At 37.3% G+C, this 21984-nt stretch overlaps 1 protein-coding gene across 4 annotated transcripts in view; it reads left to right on the forward strand.

The window, feature by feature from the left end:
• Nucleotides 1-21984, forward strand: part of prmt3 (protein arginine methyltransferase 3) — a 153289-nt gene that overhangs the window by 49311 nt on the left and 81994 nt on the right. For all 4 annotated transcript variants that reach the window (XM_055195895.2, XM_055195888.2, XM_055195889.2 and 1 more), the window contains exon 10: nt 7408-7507. In XM_055195895.2, the coding sequence (XP_055051870.1) occupies nt 7408-7507 (100 nt within the window). The remainder of the gene's footprint in view (nt 1-7407; nt 7508-21984) is intronic.

A 21984-nucleotide genomic window follows, 5' to 3' on the forward strand; every position in this document is an offset into this window, starting at 1 on the left:
TTACACTGCAAATACCTTACAATAATATTATATTATTATTATTATATTCATATTCATATTATTATTATTATATTCATATAGAAACTAAATCTACTTTAACAAAAAATTATGCATGTACAACAACAGCATAATAGTGCCAATGTACTGTCTTAATATAGTATGGCTGTGTGACAATATTTGTTTCTATTTGAAGAGTTACGTTGCAAAACGAGATAACCACCGTTTTTTTTAATTGTTCAGAAATCTCGTTTTTTGGTTGTGCATTCCAATTAATATCAATGCAACTGCAGTTGGTTTGTTTTGATTTAAACATTCATAACTTGAAAAATACAGCTAAGTAGCATCATAAAACAAAATAATAACATGATGACATAATAATAAACATGTTTTGACAAAAATGTTAAAAAATGGATTTATCTCGTTTTGCAATGAAACTCTTCATTTATAAAACAGTTCCAGTCCTTGATTCTGATTGGTCAATAGTTGTACTTTACTTCACTTTGCTTTGTGCCTAATACGAAAAGGCAGCCTCTCGTACCTTACTGATTACTTAAATATGAGTTTTACACATTTAGTATCAGGGGGTCCCTGCTCCATGCCTCTCTCATCTAAGGGGTCCCCGACCCAAAAAACGTTGAAGACCCCTGCTGTAGGCTAAAGCTATCCTTCACCAACATGTTTGATTGAAGTTTGCATTTGCTGAAATTTATTTTTGCTTCAAGTTCGTTTAGTACTGTTCACTTGAATGCTTTCTTTTTAAATCATAAAGACCTTTCTGTTTAGTTATAAAATAAAAATGTACCTATTAATCATATTAATGTGTTGTAGGAGGGAGCTAGAACAGTATACGACTTTCCCAAACACATTTTTATAGGTTCAAAAAAAGTGTCTGTTGTAGTTGCCAGCAAAGGACCCAGGTATGAATTTTTGTCAATATCGCACACCCCTAGGCTGCATAAATGCGCAAAGGCAAGCTATTATTAGTGTAATAAGTTATTTTACACTTTTATGCACATGCCCAGTTACGTGATTGGTCATGTTTCATGCTTTATGGTGGTGTATGGTGTGGATAAAGATTCTTTTTAAAATGCCAGTATAAACGAGGATTGTTTTCATTTTAAAAGTCCGTGTTAAAACGCAAATGCTGTAATATAAACAGGGCCCTAGTGTGTTTATTTATTTCCGATACTTTTAAATACTGTAAATAGCACCCACACTTTGTTTACCATATGTAACCAATAAGATTTACTTGACTCTTCGCATGCGCTGATGAACTCTGGATGGAAATATATTGTTCTATTGTGCAGACATAATCGATACAAACATTAATTTGTTCCATATTGTGTGTTAAATTAGTTAACAAGCAACTGCAACAGGATGGTTGATTAAATTGTGTATAAATTTGTGTTCTCACCATGAATATAGCTATATATGCTGGTTGATTAATTTGTGTATGAATAATGAGTTCTCGCCAATAATAAAGCCATATATACTGGAATAGCGTTAAACAAATGCAGTTACTGATAGAACATGCAAAAGGTGGTGATTTTTTTTTTGTATTTTACTTAGATCATTTATTATTAATATTATTATAATAGTAATGTGTTGTATGTTGCTGTGTTGGATGTGGATGTTGCAGCAGTTCCGAAACAAATTTCTCCTAAGGGAGACAACAAATACTACCTTGACCTTGACTAAGAGGCGAGCAATAAAGGATAGATTTGTTTTTTTGTCTCTTTTTTTCTAGTCACACCATTGTACTAGCGAGCTTATGTTGTAACCTTGCTCCATCCTGCCCTTATGAAAATTATCCATGGTTTTACTACAGTAAAAAACCTGTATAGTGTAGTGTACTGTAGTAAAACCATGAAAAGCCAAAGTTAAACCATGGTTTTGCTAATAGTAATAGACCAAAAAGCATGGTTACTCTTTTACTACATAAAAACATGGTTAATTTGATATATGATTATATTTTGAAAAATGAGAGGATTTTAATATTGTACATTTAGAATACATTTAGGGTCTCTGTCATTTTCATGTCTAGAAAAAGATTTGTTCCCCACATCAGATTTGATATATGGAATGCAAAAACTTTGAAGCTCAATATCTCAAAACTACTCAGAATGCAGATATAACCTTATAATTCTAAGACTGCTTATGGAGCGTTTTTGCGGACAATATTAAAAAGGAATTGCAAGTTGTATTTGCAATTGCATTTCCTACTTGTGGGTGTAAAAACTGTGACTTAATTCAAACACAAATGCAAACTTTGTGCATTTCATTTACGCGAACGTACAATATGCCAAATTTCAAATGTAAAAACCAAGTTCATTTGCAATTGAATTTCCTATGTCTTTCGAGTTATTACCCTGCTATATTTCCATCTCAATTGCAATTCATCATTTGCTATTTCACTTCCACTAGCGTCGCGTACGGATCTTGCCAAAACTCAAATGAAATCGCAATCCCCTTTGCATTTGCGTTTCCAATGCCTGCACTTAAACTTGTCAATCACAGTGTTGGGGATGGGGTTATAGTATAGGGAGTGTTTGTATTTGGAAGCGACGTCACTCAAAGTCGACCACGCTTCACTGCTTGCGCTTAAACGGCCACAACGGGGAGCACAAGAAAAGCTAAAATGATAATGCAGAAAAAAATGTATACATTGAATTATATATTACCTCAGTTATATTGCAGCAATTATTAACCAAATAAGCACTGTTTCAAAAGTATGAGCTTTATGAATTAAAGGAATGCGCCTTCATTAATTGATTATTGACCTTCAATTGATTTTGACAGTAATAATATAGCAGATTTTTTTGACATTATCTTTCTCATGTCAAACGATATAAGTGTATTATTAGAAGTGTATCATAAGTGTATTATTTTAAACACTTGTGTATTATTAGAAAGGTATTATTTTATAAATCAGTCAATGAAGTATGCTAAATGCCTACTAAGTTTAATATTTAGATCAGAAAAATGATATATGAAAATTTTGCTGACTTATTGACTATGGTAATGTATTATGTATCAAAATATTATATAACCTCAAATGGTTAACAAAGATTTTGTAACCTTGGTATTTTTAGTAAAACAATATAAAAATGTTAATCTGTCTGACAAAAAAAAAAATCATGGTGTGGTGGGTGGCTCAACAGAGTCAGCAACGAGTGACAGTCAACAAGTCGGGAGACTAGCGGTACTAAAGTTCCCCTTACGAAAATTAACCATGGTTTTATTGTGGTAAAAGTGTAGTAACCATGTTTTTTTGGTGCATTGATTACTATCGGCAAAATTATGGTTTTACTACACTAACCATGGTTTAAATATAATTTTTGAAAACGGCTGTGAAAACCATGTTTTTTTTAACTGTAGTAAAACCATAGTTAATTTTTGTAAAGGTTTAGGTGCAGCATGAGATGTTTCTTGTCATTAATTGTCATGGGGAGACAGGATAAAAGCTGCAAGTGCGATCTTTCTGGAGAGGGTGAGAGAAATATATGTGGACTGATGCTCTAGAACCCTGAAAAAGAATGTTATTTATTGAAAGAGAACTCAAGAAGCGGGTGTTTTTGGTTCTCAGTTAAAACGCATCACGCAAGCCAGTCATCCCCTGTCTTTCCATAACCAATCACTATTCAAATCAAATTTTATTAGCATTAAAGTAATGTACCCCGTTTACTTGATACTTCACTATCTGATATCACATCTGATTATAACACAGAGTGAGATCAGGCTGAATTTGGGCCAATTTTCATATACATTTAACCTGTTTAAACATGATACAATCATGTTACATATACACACACACACACACACACACACACACACACACACACACACACACACACCCACACAAACTGTTTAAACATGATACAATCATGTTACATATACACACACACGCACGCACACACACAGCAGTAAGGAGATTTCTAAATGGGCTATTGACACAAAATGTATGCGGGTACGGGTCGGGTAACGAGCCAAATATTAACGGGTCTGGGTGGATGTGGATTTAATTTTGATATTATCACAGGTGACGGGTCGGATCTGGTGCTGAATTTTGCGAGTACGAGTGGGAGCGGGTCTCCAAAATGGACCCGTGCAGGGTAAAAGAACTCTCTCAAGGTCTTCGTAATCTTATCGTTGAAATGCATTTTGATGGGAATGGTTATAGGTGCATTTCCAGACTGTTAAATGTTCCTGTGAGCACTGTGGGGGCCATTATGTGGAAAAGGAAAGAGCATCACTTCACCATAAACTGGCCACGATCAGATGCTCCACGTAAGATCCCTGTCCAAGGAGTCCAAAGATTAATCAGGAGAGTTCTCCAAGAGCCAAGAACCACTCAGGCAGAAGTTCAGGAAGATCTTGCATCAGCAGGTACTGTTGTTTCAAAGAATACTATAGCAATGCGCTGAACTCCATGGCATCAATGCACGCTCACCACGCAAGACTGCTGAACAACGGTTAAAGTTTTCGAAAGAGCATTTGGAGAAGCCTGTGGATTATTGTGAGACTATAATATGGTCAGATGAAAGCAAAATTGAACTTTTTGGCATTCTACACACCATGTTTGGAGACAAAATTGCACTGCCCACCACCCCAAGAACACCAAACCAACAGTTAAGTTTGGGGGATCATGGGTTGCGCCTGCTTTTCAGCAAGGGGTACTGGCAAGACTTCATATTATTGAAGGCAGGATAAATGGAGAAATGTACCGGGACATTCTGGATAAAAATCTGCTGCCATCTACCTAGAAAACCGAGGAAACAATTAAGTGGTTTCAAAAAAAGAAAATCAAGTTGCTTGAATGGCCCAGTCAATCACCTGACCTAAATACCATAGAAAATCTATGGAGAGAACTGAAGATCAAAGTTCATAAAAGTGGCCCAAGGAACCTTCAAGATTTAAAGGCCATTTGTGTGTAAGAATGGGCCACAATCACTCCTGAACATTCACTTAAAACATAACTTAAAACATAACAGTTTATATCTGCGTAAATTTTTGTCAAAACAGATATTTTAAAAACTGTAATTCTGTGTAGATGTCTATATATCAGGCTCACACACTCGCGCATCTGTGTGCACGCGCTGCATATGTGTCAGTCAGCTTGAGGAAAATTGTTTTTTTCTTGTCGCTTTTAATAACTCTTTTAACATGAATCAGATCCCAACCTTTTTCTCTCTTAATATCTCTTTTAACATCAAGCAAGTCCTGAACTCTATTTTCTTAGGGCCTTTTTAAACCTGGTCACTTCATGTGTTTTCTCTGATCGGATAGCTATCTGATCGTAAAAAGACCAGGTGTAAATGCCCTCTGAAACGATTTCGAGACGGATTTAAATCCGATCGCTCAAACCACTTCAGGAGGTGGTCTGGGACGCATTTCAGAGAAGTGTAAATGTATCTGGTTGATGAATCCATATATGTCGCGCTTTACTCCTCCCAAACGTAAACACGTCACTCGCAAGTAAGCTGGAAGAGCGCCAAACAAACAAAGATGACACGCCTATTGCTTTATGGAGTGATGACAGCGGGTAAAAAAGCTTCATAGAATCAATAAAAGAGTCTAATGACAAACTCAAATGATATTAAACAAAGAAATATAAATTTAAGAGAGAGTTTTGTCAATGCTTTTCCCGTCACGGACCTGCATTAAATCACCGCACTGTCACTCTCCTGCTGCGCTGTACTGCGAGCTTCAGCTCATGCCGAGCAAGGAGAGACGCGCGTCCCCTGCCCAACATACAGTACAACATACAGTAAGTGTTGCCTATTGTTGCATAAACGTCATCTTAAGTTTTTTAAGGCGGAGTAATAAATAGTGTATTTGCATTTCGGGCGTGGGTAAAAGATCGGATTCATATCTGTTTTGCCAAGACGCATTTATGTGGCCAAATGTAAATGGAACAGTTTTAACAAATCAGATAGTTATCCGATCAAAGAAAACACATGAAGTGACCAGGTGTAAAAAGGCCCATAGACCTGCATGTTTTAAAACCGAAACTAATGTCAGACACGCAAGTGGACAACCGTCCTTTGTGTATTAGTTAAGCAGTTAGGACGATACACCTCTCAGAAAATGGTCATTTTAGATGTTCAACGACATTTTTGAGCATTGGGATCACTAGACGGGAGCTTAATGTTACTAAGTCCCCTTATACAGGAGCAATCCTAGAGTCAATTACAGTACGTTTTTGCGTTCACACAAAAGGGAGACAGGAATTTTTATGGGACTTTTCCAGGATCAGTGTGTTGTGTGAAAGAGGTTATACTTTAAGAAAATGTTAAAAGAATATTGATTCAACGGGACGTGTCTTTACTGGATGAGTGTGAATGTTTGCTAAGAAACCGGAATGATAGGGGTATATTTAAGTAAGCCACATGCCCCTCCTTTCTCTAACCCCTGTAGCTGACATTGTCCTCTAAATTAACCCAGTAATGAGATTAGGGTTTTCCTGCTCAAGACAGTAAAGCGAAGGATGGGTGGATAGTTGGAGTGCTACAATGGGATTCTGGATGAGTGTGATAGCGAGAAGGTGTGGAGATAAGGATCGGCTGGGCAGAAATGCGCTCAGCAGCCTTGAGTAATGACTCTGTCCCTAGTAACATTAGCTGTCATGATAATGGAGTATTTAGAGAGATTGATGCCTAGGGTTAACTGGTTAAAAAGGAAACGATCATTTAAAATGGGGGGTTGGGGGGACTGAGCTTATACACATGCTTAAACACATACACAATAACTGATCCACAGTAGTTTGTTGACCCTTAGTGCAAAAGGTCACATAGGAGATGCTATTGTTTTGGATATGTTTATATTGTTTGGTGAGTCTATAGTGGTGTGTTAATTTGGATAAATTAGCAGGCATCTTAGAAGAGATTTACTCTCAGCCAAGTTAGGGTAATTAACATTCTTTGTCTTAGATGACCTGTTTAAATTGATTACTGTACCTTTGTATCATTTTTCTTTTGCTTTTCATATAATTTTTTTTTGTTGTAATTGAAAGTACAATTTATTTAAAGTATTTTCATATTTATTTGTATAGCATATACAACATACATATAGTTTCAAAGCTAATCAAAAAATGCATGTTCCTACTTTACAATTATGGATTTTTTGTCAGAGGTGATAGTGTCAAGGGTAACCTCTTTATTGCAAATCATGATTTAAAAAACATTATTTATTAATTTTAAGCAGAAACAATGGGCATGTTAAAGCCATAATTACATGTTGTGACCAAAACTATTACAGTTAAAAGATTATGCATTTTTGTTTGTTGATTCTGAGTTTGCATCATCTGAAATCCTAATGGGTTGGCTCATCTCCGTAAGATGCTTTGGAATGCTCCGTAAGAGGCTATGGGTACTATGAAATAAAAATTCACTGTTTGTTGTCCTCTAGATCAAATAAACTTGACGACACTATCACACTGATCAAAGGGAGGATAGAAGAAATAAACCTGCCTGTGGAAAAAGTGGACATAATTATATCAGAGTGGATGGTGAGTAAATATGTCCTTTTTTATACTAATGTGCTTGCAAGGGAAAAATGAAATTAATTTAACATTTGCAACTTTAAACTGCATTGCTCAGTACAACTTTGTATTTTTTATCATTCTTTTGGTACATCAAAGATGTTTTAACTTTTTCATGCTCAGTCTGGAAATAGTGATGTATTAGTGGTTTAATTATTGACAATTAAAGAGTTGTGGGTTTCTGTTAATTTAGGTCATTGTGGAACGGCTAATAGCAATATAAATTAGTTGAACATGTAGAATTGATAAATAACCACTCACCTTCATCTGCCTTCGTGAAAACCTTCTAATGCGCACAGCAGGGTTACATAAATGTCTGAGCTGCACACGCGATAGATCAACTAAGCAATATGATTGTGCATGTGAGAGGGCTGTATGTCATTGTGCAGCAAACGACTCAGAATAAAAATCATAGACTTAAAATTGCGAGTGCTTCAGTGTTAAGAGAGTACTTTACTTTCTGTTTTTTAAAACAATAACATCCTAATGACGAAAGTGCGCCCGGGCTCAGATCACTCAACGTACAGTGTGACTACATGCTCGTGGGGGGGGGGGGCAATCACGCTGGGGCACGGTTTGGTTGGGTTTGATGGAGCGGGTCAAAGTGACCTGCAATGAATTCAATGCAATTCCCTAAATATCAGATTATGAAAAACAAGAAAAACAGGGCCATTTTAGTGTCATTATTTGTCACACATTACAAACACTTAATTTTAAAAAGTGTGATTTTAAAAAATGCATTTAACCACAATTTTTAACACGTTTGTTTTAACTTAACAGGCTAATCTTTTGTTCTTGAGGCTCATTGTACAACTTTAAGAAATCACTGTTGACATAATGTGCACACATTAAGCTTTTGCCTTCTTCCTTCTTGCATTTTACACAAATGGTGCTTGTTTTGGTGTCATGTTTTGTGGGGTACACAACTGGCATCACCTGTATTTACCTCTGGATTTTCTGTGGGTCTGAATTTACATAGTATTAAATTTTAATTTACATTAAAAATAGAAAGTATAGCTCACTTTTCTGTTTCTGAGGAAGTCTTTATCAGTACTGAAAATAGTAAGGAAAAGCTCACTTTACCCTTTCCACAGTAATAAAACAGCAACATATATGCAATAAATGTATTTAATTTGTGTCTATACAGTTTTTTTGGAAACAAAAATATGTCAAATTGACCCGTGAACATCAAAAAACGTAAAAAGATCATTATTTTTGTTAAAAAAAAAACACTTCAAAACACATCAGTGTATCCTAACTTTGCATGCATATAGACCCCTTCAAGGTTTGTAAACATTGAATGACTATCGGGTGCGTGCGCAGCATGGGAACAAACTGTTCATACCATCCAGGCTTTATAATTTAATCTAACAGGGCTGAAAAATTATGACTTACCTCAAATGAAGTGAGCATTTGATATTTGCATTGTTCCAGTCTTGCACAATCATTGCTTGCAGCCGCAGATGTTGTATTTTTTTGTTTTTGAGATTCTGCAGGAATCCCAAAAAACTTAACGGCAGACCTGTGCGATTTTCACAGCCCACGACGCAAGTAGGCATTTTTGACGATAGCAAATAATACCAACTCAATCTGATGCAATGGCGGTTTTAGACAAATTTCACTAGGGGGGCCAAGGAGGGGCCAGTGTTTTACCAGAGGGGCACATAAAAATGGCAAGAAATTATATTTAAAGATTATAGGGGTGGTTACAGGAATTAGTTTAAGATAGACTAGGCCTTAGTTTAATTAGGAAATATAACTAGTTTTAACAAACACGCCTTACTAAATACATTACTTGTGTGCATTTTGAAGCAAAACAAAGGGCACTGGTATATTTTAAAATATGGCATTGCAAATTGTTTTCAGTTTGGACAGCTCTTACATTTATTTTAGACTAGGACTAGTCTAATCCCTTTCCGGGAAACTGCCCCGTAAACGTTATTTTACTTTACAATCATATAATTATTTATTTAATACAAGAGTGACTGCAGGTGCAAAAGGGGAGCTGGGCTGTTTTCTAAAGCCCCCCAAACGAAAAGCATGCGAGCCTACTCAATAAACTTTATGAAATGCAAAACGTAAAGACAAACGTTTGTTTTAGTTTACTTATAAACACACATTGCTAGACAGTTAGGGACCACAATCTAATCAATATTTAAAATAATATGTATTTTAAACTGTAAACATTTTTATATGTAACATTTAATTATATTCCTCCAATTTTATGCACGTATATGTAAGAGCATAATTAGTGCTTTTTACAATGTGTAAACTTTAAAAAGTTAGCGAGATGTTAGTTTTGCCGGTTGTTGATGAGTAACAGCTGTGAATGATCACAACGCGCCTCAGCAGCCACGCCACAGGAGAACAAGTGAACAGTGTCCCAATGTCAAGTCAGCTAGAGTCCTTACCAGTGCCCGAACCTGCATACACATTCTCAACATCGGGAGATTGGGAACGAATTGAGACACTCGCCGAGCAGCACCCGCAGCCAGTGGTTGGGTGCGCCGCTTTAATTTGCCCGTGAAGAACATTGCGTCGCATTAGTTCCGCTTTTGGCGCTCGCATGTAAAATCAAAATACATTTATACTTTTTTATTTGGTCAGCACGGGGTGGCCACAGGGGTGGCCAGGGACATGTCTACAGAGGCAAGGGCCACCCTTGGCCTCCGTGTAGAACCGCCACTGCGCAACTCAATCTGCTGTAATGACTTTTCTGACCCTGACATGCGCAGTGGGAACCGCCTGTGACGTGAACCGTGAAGGGGTCTATTCATGACCCTAAATGAGAAAAAGTGACAAAATGAAATAACTTGAGTAGTATTTCATATACATTGTAAATAGAAATGAAAGCTCACTTTTACCATCTGTGTCTGTGAAAGTCAGTGCTGAGTGAGGAGAAGCATTTTTACCCAATTTCAGGATAGTAAAACACCAATATAGCAACAAACATCGCGAACATCAACATTGTTTGCAGTTTCATGGCCATAAATGAGAAAAAGTCACAAAATTTCAAGAATAAGATCACATGTTAACTGTTTTTTCAGCTTAAAAATCAAAACAGGTCAAATTGACCCTGAACATAACATAAGCATTAAAATGTTGGCGGAATAAGAATTAAACAGTGAGGAGCTATACAGTCGTATGCAAAGTTTGGGGAAAATCCATGATTTTCATTTATAAATATTTGGGTGTTTGAATCAGCAATTTCATTTTGATATATCAAATAACTGAAAGACACAGTAATAATTCAGTGGTGAAATTAACAGATTACCAAAAAAAAAACATGCAATATTCATCAAAACGAAATTAGACAGGTGCATAAATTTCAATATGCGTTCTTTAGAGATCTTGCGTCCTTGTGTTCTCACTCTACGTCATCATTAACCTTTGACGTTCAATTCCAATTCTCAAGAACACAAGTACAGAGGACTCATGAAAATACCCCGATGTTTTCTTGATAGATGCATTGAGTGCAGACTTGCGCGCTGAAATTGCGTTATGCCCCAGAAGTCATTGTGGTAAAACAATGGCGGAGGTCAGGTGAACAACAGGGAGATCGCACACATCTCAATTCTCACAAGTGCGTTCTGTGTTCTCGCGATCTTCTGAGTTTGTTCTTCCAAGGTCGCCTGGCAAGACCGATCTCCACGAGAACGCAAGTCCGTTCCTTGCGTTCTTGGAATTGAGAAACAGTCACATGAGCTCGCATGCAATTTTTTTCTCGGGAGCAAATCGTTGATGCTCGAATGGTCGCGTCTCGCACCGTGAGAGGAATTATGAGCCAAGGAGGTTACGAGTACCTCGAGTTATGCCAAAACTTTTACATACAACTATACACACTTACATAATACTGCACTCTTTATTAAAGTTCTCCTAATTTAGTCTAGTAGTTAACCCTATTAGACTGGATGTGTCAGCGCTGACACATTTTACCAAGCTCCATTCATTTAACGGTAACTCTTCAACCATTTGTGCTATCAAAAAAAAAAAAACAGAATTGCTTGTCAATTGTCAATTAAACAAATTGAGCTTTTTGTCAATATATGGTATATTATGGTAATTTCTTTCTTGCTTTTCCTCCAATGACTGCTGTTTTCTGGAGAGCTGAAGAGACAGATTTGAACAGTGAGTCACAGAATGGTTAAGTTAGTGCAGCAGATTTGAGGGAATGGAGTAAATGCCTGGGGCCTTATTTATCAAGCGTGCGTACGAACAGAAGTGTGCGTAAAGTGTGCGTAGGAACAGCTTTACGCAAAGTGTGGAATTTATCAAATTGCACTTATACGTAGAAATGTGTGTAAATATACACACCCCTCGGAGTATGCGTACGCAGAGCATCTATTGGTAGAATAGCAATACTACACAGGACCGTCGATCCCCAGCGTTAAAAGAACACTTTGTCTATTTATTATCCATCCCCAGGTGTTAAAAATTATTACTGTTAATAAAGTAACTGCAAATCAGTGTTGAAGTTAATTCATGAAATTAGTGTCTAACCCTATATAAGAAAGCTCCATCAAATGCTTGACACAGTGCAATGGCTTATCTTGCATTATTGGAAGACTTGGCAAATCATCCATTCCGGCGGGAGCGCGTTTTCAAAGATTGTGCCGATGATGCTGGTTATGCGGCTGTCCAAGGAAAGTTCTGTCATTGTCTGTCCTCATACAGTTGCACTGATGACAAATTTTTTTGGCTGATAATTTAATGTCAAACCACTTTTTTATTTCTAGAAGTGTTCTCATACCCAACGGAATTAAACTCACTGGTAACATGTTACCATGCAGATTTGTTTTCTTTTGTTAGTCATTCCTCCCGCACTGAACCAAAGTGAACCAAACAGGATGTGTTATTAGGATTTAACCTCATCCATTAGTAACTCAATTTCTGTGTCTGTAAAATTCCTCTTTTACGCTCTCTTTGCCATTAATGCGATGAGGTAAAAAGCACACCCACGTGACTTATAACAGGAGGTGTTGTCACCATATGGTTCATAGGAGGCATTTCGGAATGCAAATGACCATGAACGTGCACGAGCATGGTGCTTAAGAACACATGGGATTAGGGGTGGGCGATAAACCGGTAGACATAATTAACCGGTAGAAATTTGTCAACCGGTAGAGATTTTGGACTATTGTTTCTATTGAGGTTACGTGCCCACGTTACGCTCCTGTGCGCGTGGTCGCGAAAAAGTAACGTTTGTACTTGTATTTAAGCACTGCAGTTTTAAAACAAGTTATTTTAAGCCATTGAAACACAGCCAACAGATCTGTATGCATGCGTTATTTCTGTGTCTCAGGAGCGGACAAGTCGCGCAACCGCTGCTCTTTCTGTCTGTGAGGAGCGCACAGGTCGCGCGACCGCTGCTCATTAAGCTCGTGAGCATTTTTCCCGCTTTGCTGGCTTTAAATACACACATGCGTCAAAATTCCCGTCAAGCATCCTCATAAACATGACCAGTTAAGAGAAAGTAAACAGCTAAAAGAGAAAGCGCATGTGTATTGGATCCAGACTTTGGTCTTAAAAGGGGAAGTTACCTAATTTTGCTCCTGTCTGTCACTCCTGTTAATCAAACAGCATTGAGAGAAAATCTCTCACTGCTCCTGATTAAATCACTTTTCTACCTTAAAGCGTAACTAAACCACTGGTCAGAGCCTGACTCCACCCACTGGCAATATTTGAAAAATGCAAGAAATCTGGGCAGATCCCAACGGAAATAGAGGGGACGAACTAAGCTCGTACCAAGTGTGTGGTGAGATCGTAACAAGGGCGTGGTGAGCTTGAACCTGCTTACGTCACGAGTCATTTTTTGGACCCAACATCCAATAGGAAAATTCAACTGCAGTAGCCACCGTTCAACCTGAAGAGGGCAGCATTCAGACGTTTTACACCATATATTGCAGTATTGAAACACTATGGGCCCTATTTTAACGATCTAAGCGCATTGTCTAAAGCACACAGCGCAACGTCTAAATGGGCATGTCCGAATCCACTTTTGCTAATTTGACGACGGGAAAAATGGTTTGTGCGCCGAGCGCATGGTCGAAAAGGGTTGGTCCTATTGTAATGAGAGTATTTTGGGCGTAAAGTGCAATAAACCAAGGAGAGTCTCAGCTCTCATCCCCTTTAAAAGCCAGTTGCGATGGCGCAATGTTTAATCCCTATTTACATGACGGACTTTGTAAACTGAAAAACTAAGCGGATGCCCAGTTTAAGATTAATGTTAAATAATTGTGTTGTTTTTCACTTGTATTGAAATTGTTATTTTTTTTATAAAAACCTTTAAAATCGTTTTCTTTTAGTCATGGAAGTAAAAAAGCAGGCTTTTAATTGCTTTAAATGTATGGCTATCCAATATCATCAAAAAATAATTTACAAGTATGTAAGATAAGGTTTGTACTCTAAAAATACTTTATTTGTAACAAACAGGAGATAAAGAATTTACAAACGGCTCTCTGCAAGGTTCAGCACTTGGACAGTGTTTTTTTTAAACAAAGAAGCATTACTTAAAAATGTCATATACAATAAATCCGTGAGGTAGTATTAAAAAAAAACAAAAAACGTTTAAAAACAGATGCATTCGTTTAAAGCAAAGCATTTATTTACTTACCATGCTACAGGTAAAGCAGCTCTTTGTGCCTTATAGCGTTTCTAACAATTCGCCTGAACACACCTCGTTTTCAGACCAGAACGCCCATGGGCGCAAAAGATGGCGCAAATGCATTTGCTATTTAAAGGGACACTTCACCCATTTTCATTAATCTTTGTATAATTAGAACCCCAGTCATGTTTTTAAATGGTCGTGCATCATTTCCTCAGTTGCTGCTGAGACAGGAGAAATACAGATTTCAGTGTTGCACTTCCTTCTTTCAATGATGTAAAAATCATAATTTTGCATCATTGAAAGAAGGAAGTCCAATATCTTTGTTGAGGGGGTGAGACTACAAACACCCCTTTTCTCAGTCAAATAGGCACCAAATTCGAAATGTATTTTACATTTCAACTACAAATATGACGCACTTTCAATAAAGATTAATGTTTCTTTGGGTGAATTGCTCCTTTAAACAACGTGGCGCTAAACGTTAAAATTATAATTGCGCAGGGTGGAAACTAGCGATAGACACTTGCGTCGCGCATTGCGCTGCATTGCGCCGGGTGTAAGATAGAGCCCTTTATATCCAAATGTCAAAAGAGTTACTAAAATCAATGAACAGCACTAATAAAGCATCATTCTTACAGATCATTAACTAAAAAAAGTTGGTTTAGGGTTTAGTTACTCTTTAAATAAATATATATATAGGCCTGTAAAATATATATATAGGCCTATACATACATGCATAATTATTTATTATCATTCTTATATCATTGACTGTTTATCTTCAGAGAGCTTGAGTTTTGTTTGTTTTTATCTTCTTTCTATGCTTGTATATGTTTTTTGTGAGAATTATGAACATTTCTATGGTATTAAAGATTTAAACCTTATTAAAACATAAAAAAAACTCTACCGTGATACATATCATTATCATGATATAAAATGAATCCTATTGTGATAGAAGATTTTGGTCATATCGCCCACCCCTACATGGGATTTATCATCAAGGATTACTTACTGATGTGCGTACGAACCCGATTTTTTTTGTACTTTCGTAGGTAAAAATATAGAACATTTTCTATGCAATGTTGATAAATGAGGCCCCTGGAGAACTAGGGTAAAAATCTAAATACGTCTAAAGTGTTAGATTATGATCACTAGTTTTTTGATTATTTCTAAATGAAAAGAGTAGCATTTCAGTTTTAAAGGTTTTGTCTTTTTTTTACAAACTCAAAACACATAGTGATGATTAATGATTGTAATTTATTGAAAGCCATTTGTTTTCTGAAAAAAGTATACCTTGTACTTGATTATAGCACATTGTTTTAGAAGTTGACAGTCAAAAAAAACTAAATGTGTACAAGCAACTTATTTTTGTCTTAGGTTCTAAAGGGTTAAGGGGAAAAGTAGGTCATAACACTGGACCCACCTAGCCGCAGGCTTAAAAAGGACATCAAAGAACTTTTCTCTAATTTTGGAACGTCCAGCACTTCCCATGTGACTTCAGTCTGCATGCAAATTTTTGCTGTCTCTGTATTTTTAATGCTTTCAGGGTAATTGTTATTTTTTTTATTTTAGCTTGAATGTTGGAGCTATAATTCAACAAATATATTGCCTGAGGAATGGTGGGGGTTGTATATGAGTGTGTGGATGAATTTGTCCATTTTTCTAATAATATAGATATTGCTCTTATAAGCTACTATACTGTAGGTATAATTCTTCTGTTGCTGCTGTTCCTGCGACAGTATTTCTTTAATGTGTGTTTGCTATTTTTCCGCTAAGTGGTGGTCTATTTCACTCATTACGAGCTAAAGCGTCAAGTTCATTGTCTGAACTGCGCCTCTCTCCAATACTAACCAACTGCAGAAGCGCAGAAACATACGTTATGACCAGGGCCTGAAGTTAACTTTTTTGACCACCAGCCACTATGGCAGGTGGATTTAGAAATCCACCTGCCACAGAGACTTTTTACCAGCCAGTTTTTTTTTTGCCTGAATAGTGAATGATAACGCTGTCTTTATTGTATGAATTAAATATAATTTTTTTTTCAGAGCTACAAAAGTGAATTTCTCTTTGTCTTAGGTTGTTTGATTAACATTAATGACACAGACTTAAGTAGGTTTATTGAGGTTACTGTCTCTTTAAGACCAGCACAGACTGGTTTTTAAATCTCTATACATACACTTAAGACATAAAGAAATGTTTTATTAGAAAATTAATACTGTTGAGATCATTTTGTTTATATGTGCCCTGTCAAGAGCAAAACATTTTTATGTACGCATGCTTTTAAGTCTCTCAGATGTGCCCTATTGAGTCCCCTTAAACCCGCGCACGCACACAGAGACTGAGGGGGCACAAACTGCGCACATAAACGCCGCACATACGTTGTTTTTCATTACTATATTCGCACAATGTGTGTTAATGTACTACGGTATGGGGCATAGTGGCGCAACTCTCTCTAGAGTTTACACATCAAGAGTTCTGATCCGTCACAGCAGCACTACACATCTGTGCAACTGCGATTGTACAGTAGCCTATGTCAGCATTGTATTATCATCCCATCTCACCAACAGTTTAATACTTACTCGCACATCCAAACGTAGTCAGAGAAGTGCCTCATCTTCTTTCCAATCGCATGAACGTTGCGAAACAGAAGGCGCATCCTTTCAATGAATCACACAATTTGCATCGGTGATATGTGCAGGTTGATAAGAAATGAGCGGGTGCCGGTTACGAGTCATCCAAAAATATTTTAATGATATTCAGGCCGCGGTCAGTCGGTCGAGTTTAAAAACTATTTTAAACAATTGCGGGCGGGTTATAGTGATGGGTCGTTTGGGAACGAGCCGGCTCTAAGAGGTGATTCTTTGTAGCGAACGAGCAGAGCCGAATCTTCAGATGCAGGCAGGGGTGGAACCGTAGAGGCCAGAAGAGCCGAATCTATGAAAAGAGCCGGACTGCCATCACTAAAATGTAGAGCCGGAGCTGGAGCCGAATCTATGAAAGTTGAAAATGTCGGTCGGTAGTGGGGTGGTCATACAATGACCCGCGCATCACTGATTCGCATTGGCTACCCGCCAATGTGGCTAGTAGATTGAGAGTGTTACCCGCCAATTGCAAAATCCACCCGCATTTGGCGCGTGGTCGGGTGTTAATTTCATGCCCTGGTTATGACAGTCTGAGACTGACAGTCCCAGCCTGACAGTCTGAGGCCGGAAGTGGGCCTTATAAGGCAGTCCGCTACTTCTGTGTCGTTGTAAATAATACGGTGATATGATTATGCAGGCATGCAGGTTTTCTGTCTTTTATGCTCCGTACGGACGCTAACTTTGTTAATCATACCCATTATATCAAGAGCATGGACTGTGATCAAGACCCACGTCAATAAAAAAAATGCAGGGCTTGCACAGAGCAATTCACTCGACATTAAAGTACCGTGAGACCAGAGTGCGTGTTGTGCTTGTTTTAAGAAATGTATTAAAAAGATTTAATTTAAAAAGATATATTTACGATATTTGAGATGCAACTGTATATTATTTATAAATATATAGGGCGATTTCAGAATAATTGAGGCACTTTTTGCCTTATGAGATGAATTATTGTAACGTTATGTATGTAAGTTATGTCTGTTTATGTATTTGTGTAAAATAATGTAAAACGTAAGAATTGTTATTTGCTACAGACCATTGTTAATAGTTTTTTTTTAAGTTAAATGTATAGTTTATTATCCATTTTTTATGTGTAATAAATGAATAAAAATAAATATAAAACAAATCTTAAAAAATAAATCTTTAGCATTTTATGTTAATGAAAATGCATTTTAATATATTTTAACGTTTAATAATTCTCGTCCATCTCCGGTCTGAGATTACAACTCCGCCACTTCCGGCCTCAGACTGTCATGACGTAGGGTTCTGCGCGTCTGCAGTTGGTCCTATCTCCCTCTCTCTGCCAATAGACTGGAGTAGAGTGATTCGAGCATAATAACAGAACCATATAAAACTGTACAATATAAAAAACTACAATATACAAAATTTATATAACTTAAATCCACAGGCACAAGTACTCAGAAACTTAATACTATTCCCTTCACTTGATATACTGTATTTATGCTTCAAAATCATAGAACACATGTAAATAGGCGTTGCATTAATTTTTTTTCAGTTAAAATCATTTAAGTTTACGAACAGTGAATATATTTTTTCATTGCAGATTTGCAAATCTAAAGCACTATTCGAACGAGATTAGTTTTCCAAACGACGTTTGAGTTTCAACGTGTACCCCACGTGGTCTGTGATTTTATGTACTGATTCGGACAGGATAAAAATTCTCAGGTTATTCCAGAGATGGGAGTGTCTGTTTCATGTGTTTGGGCGTTGCAGAAGAGCATGTGCTCTGGATATGCATGTTTGTAAGGTTTGATATTTTGCTTTAAATGTAAAATGAAGCAGCATGTAATTTATTAATTTAACTTTAACAAATCAAAAGAACTATAGGTAAGGGTTACCATTTTTCACGACAGCGACTCAGGCTTGCCATTATAAAATACTATTGTTGCCATGGAGACGCAACAGAAAAACACCCTAAAGTTTAAGTGAAACATAATGGTGAACTTAAGGGAAAATTACATGCAATCGGGCCCTGCTCTTTTTTTTTAACAGCCAACTAACACATCTCTCCTATCTCCTATGTTTCTAAAAAACAGCCAAGAATAGTGCACTGAAAAGTGTGTGAAGGAATTCAATGATTAACAGTTCTGTGTAATGCTTAATAGTCCCTGACAGCATTACTTTTTTATATATATTTATAGATATTTAGAATAGATAAAACTCTTTAACTGAATATTGATGACAAGTCTAAATGGCTAACAATTTCTAACAAAAGTCCTTTACAGAAATGCAGTTATCTTAGCTTTTTGTTTTTAATGTGGTATTTTTAAAGAAACATACCCATATTTGAGAGGTGATTAAAAAAAGAAAAAAAAACATAGAATGAAACTTTTTAAAAGCAGAGGGCCTGATTTTCATTTGATATATTGTATGTTTGCATATTTAAAGAAGACATTTTTTTTTAAAGCATTACACTACACTTTTGTGAAAATCATAAAAAAGGTTCAAAAACGCTGGTGAGACAAAAGTTCCTGAATAGCATTTAAATATGATTTTGTACTTGTTTTAATGTCTGACAGTAAAAAACAGAAATGTAAATGAGAATGGCTTTATTGAGAACATCTCACCCCGTGTTTCTTGAAAAAATTGAGCATTTAGTTGCAATAAAATGCAGTATATGAAAGTTCATAGACTAGTAGCAAAATTGCTAACATAACACGTCATGACATAATTTTTATTTGCGCTCATACACCCAAGTAAATTTTCCTTTATTGATGGATGAATGATGTTTGATAAGCACTTTACCAAAGTTTTATGAGTATGTGTTAATTGACTCTTCGCTAAGCCCCACCCTCCTTAGTTACTGTTGCTACGCCTGTCAAGCTTTCGCGCCCTGGCAAGTCTATTACAGTATGTATCCAACGGTGTCAGACATTCCCAAGGAGATAATTAGTAATTTTTGGTAGACAAAAATGATCAACAGGCCAGATAAAGATGATTGGAGGGCTGCATTTGGCCTGCCGGCAGCCAGTTGACTAGCCCTGGCTTATGGCATGAAATGAGCCCTTTTGAATGGAACACAGAGCATGTTTTTCAAGATTCAGGTACATAAAAGTCTTAATAGTGTGACCTCAGATAAAGCTCCTAACATAATGGTGTGTGCACACCAAAAATTAGTAGATTGGATTGCATCTTTGCAACGACATTGTATATAATCTACTCAAGCTAAATTTTGCACACCATTAGGTTAGGTTTGCGTTTTGTGCACACATTGTAAGTGTCAAGATCTCATTTCTTTCAAAAGTTATAGCTTCTTTTAAGTTCCTTTTCTTTTATTAATTTAGTATTACTAAAAGTGTCCATGCCAGCTTCAAACATTTTGTTATGGTGATGAGTTGAATATTCAATTAGTTTTGTTTGGGCTAATCTAGCTAATTTGACGTACGGGTGTTAAGGGATTGAGGGAGAATGCCTGTTTAAAAGTGATTTAAAACAATTTAACCACAAAAAGGCACTAAAGTGAGCATTTTTCTGTGCGCACAGACGCACATGTGGTTGAATGTTTAAGCTCCAGCTTCCGTCAGACGTGATCAATTCAATTCAATTCAATTCTGATCATCCCTATGCCCTTCAAAGATCAGAACGCTTGATGTGTAGACTATAGAGAGAGTTGCGCTACTGTCCCACATACTGTAGCCCATTAACATACATTTGGCGACTAGAGCACTGAAAAACAACGTAACGTTTTTATGTGCAGTGCCTGTTCATGCTGTGCCATTTGGAATTTGTCCCATCCGCCTGTGTGTGCGCAGGTTTAAGGGCACTTAAAAGTGCACACACTGAGAGACGGGTTTCAAAGAGCAAATTAACATTAAGGGCTCTATCTTGCACCCAGCGCAATTGAATTTGTCAGTGACGCATGTATCATTCGTATTTTGCACCGGCGCACAGCGGGTTTTTCCCTCCACAGACACACGTCGGCAAACTAAGGAATGAACTTTCGCTCCCTGGGTGGTTCAGCGCAAAAAGGAGGCGTGTTCCTGGCGCAAACCATCCCTGATGCTATTTTGCAGTTTCAAAAAACAATTGCACCACTGACCAAAAAAAACTAGTCTAAAGTCAGTGGCGCGTTGCGCGTGGTTCATTATGCTATTTTAAGGGCGCATGCTTGACCATAATGTATAGAGTGCACAACGCGCACACACTTTGCTTATCTAATCTACACAGGTGCAACAGTTATTTTTGCAAATCATAAATTGTTACAATAAAAAATATTAACACATGAGATAAGGGAAATCATAATGGTAAGCATTGTGGTGATAGTTTATTGTGTGGCTGCGTTAAAAAATTCTCATGCAAATAACGATTAAAATATTTTCATAAGTTTGTTGTGTGGCTGTATTACGTCTATTTTATGTAAATAATAATTAAAATGTTTTCATAAGAAACCTTAATGTATATGAACTTGATTTGTAAGTGGACTTTGGGGTTGGACCTTGCTTGCGTTTACGATTTCAAAGCCCCCAAACCCTTTCAGCGGTGAGGGTGGACGCAGCGATGTCCTCTGCTGGTGTCAGGTCATGTGTAGAGGCAGATCCATCTCCCGTGACACGCCGTGCCCGATTTATGCTGGCAAGATTGGGATTCCCCGTCTCCTGACATCATTGTAGTGTTGCGGCGCAACGATGGGGATCTCAGCTGATGAGACAATTGTGGCTATTTCCTCTCACGCCTGTTTAACCGACGCTGATTTGGGCTGGTTTCTCCCATCCCCATACGAAACATCTTCTCTGTCTTTGACTGCTCTTACAAGAACAACAATCTCCTCGACTGTGAACCGCTCCTGGCGTGCGCCTGGTAAATCCGTCATAATAATAGCAACCCGCCATGGAACTTGCGCCCTTGCGTTTAAAGGGAATGTTGGATATTCTGATTGGTTTATTTGATGTTACGCCCCAAACCACACCTATGAATAATGAACCTACTTCAGACAAACCCCTTATTGATATGCGCCTGGCGCAAGAGTTATTTCTCCCGCCGGGAAAATAGCAACAGCGCCCAAGATCCACCCACAAAGTCACTTGCGTTTCAGATTGTTAAAATAGGGCCCAAAATCTTTCTCTTCTTGATAGGGCACATACAAACAAAATGATTTCCACAGTATTATTTTTCTAATAAAAACTATTGTTTATGTCTTATGTTTATGTATTCACCTTATTCCGCCACGCCCCTTTTTAATT

The sequence above is a fragment of the Misgurnus anguillicaudatus genome, chromosome 21 (genome assembly GCF_027580225.2).
Source record: "Misgurnus anguillicaudatus chromosome 21, ASM2758022v2, whole genome shotgun sequence".
Classification (NCBI taxonomy): Eukaryota; Metazoa; Chordata; class Actinopteri; order Cypriniformes; family Cobitidae; genus Misgurnus; species Misgurnus anguillicaudatus.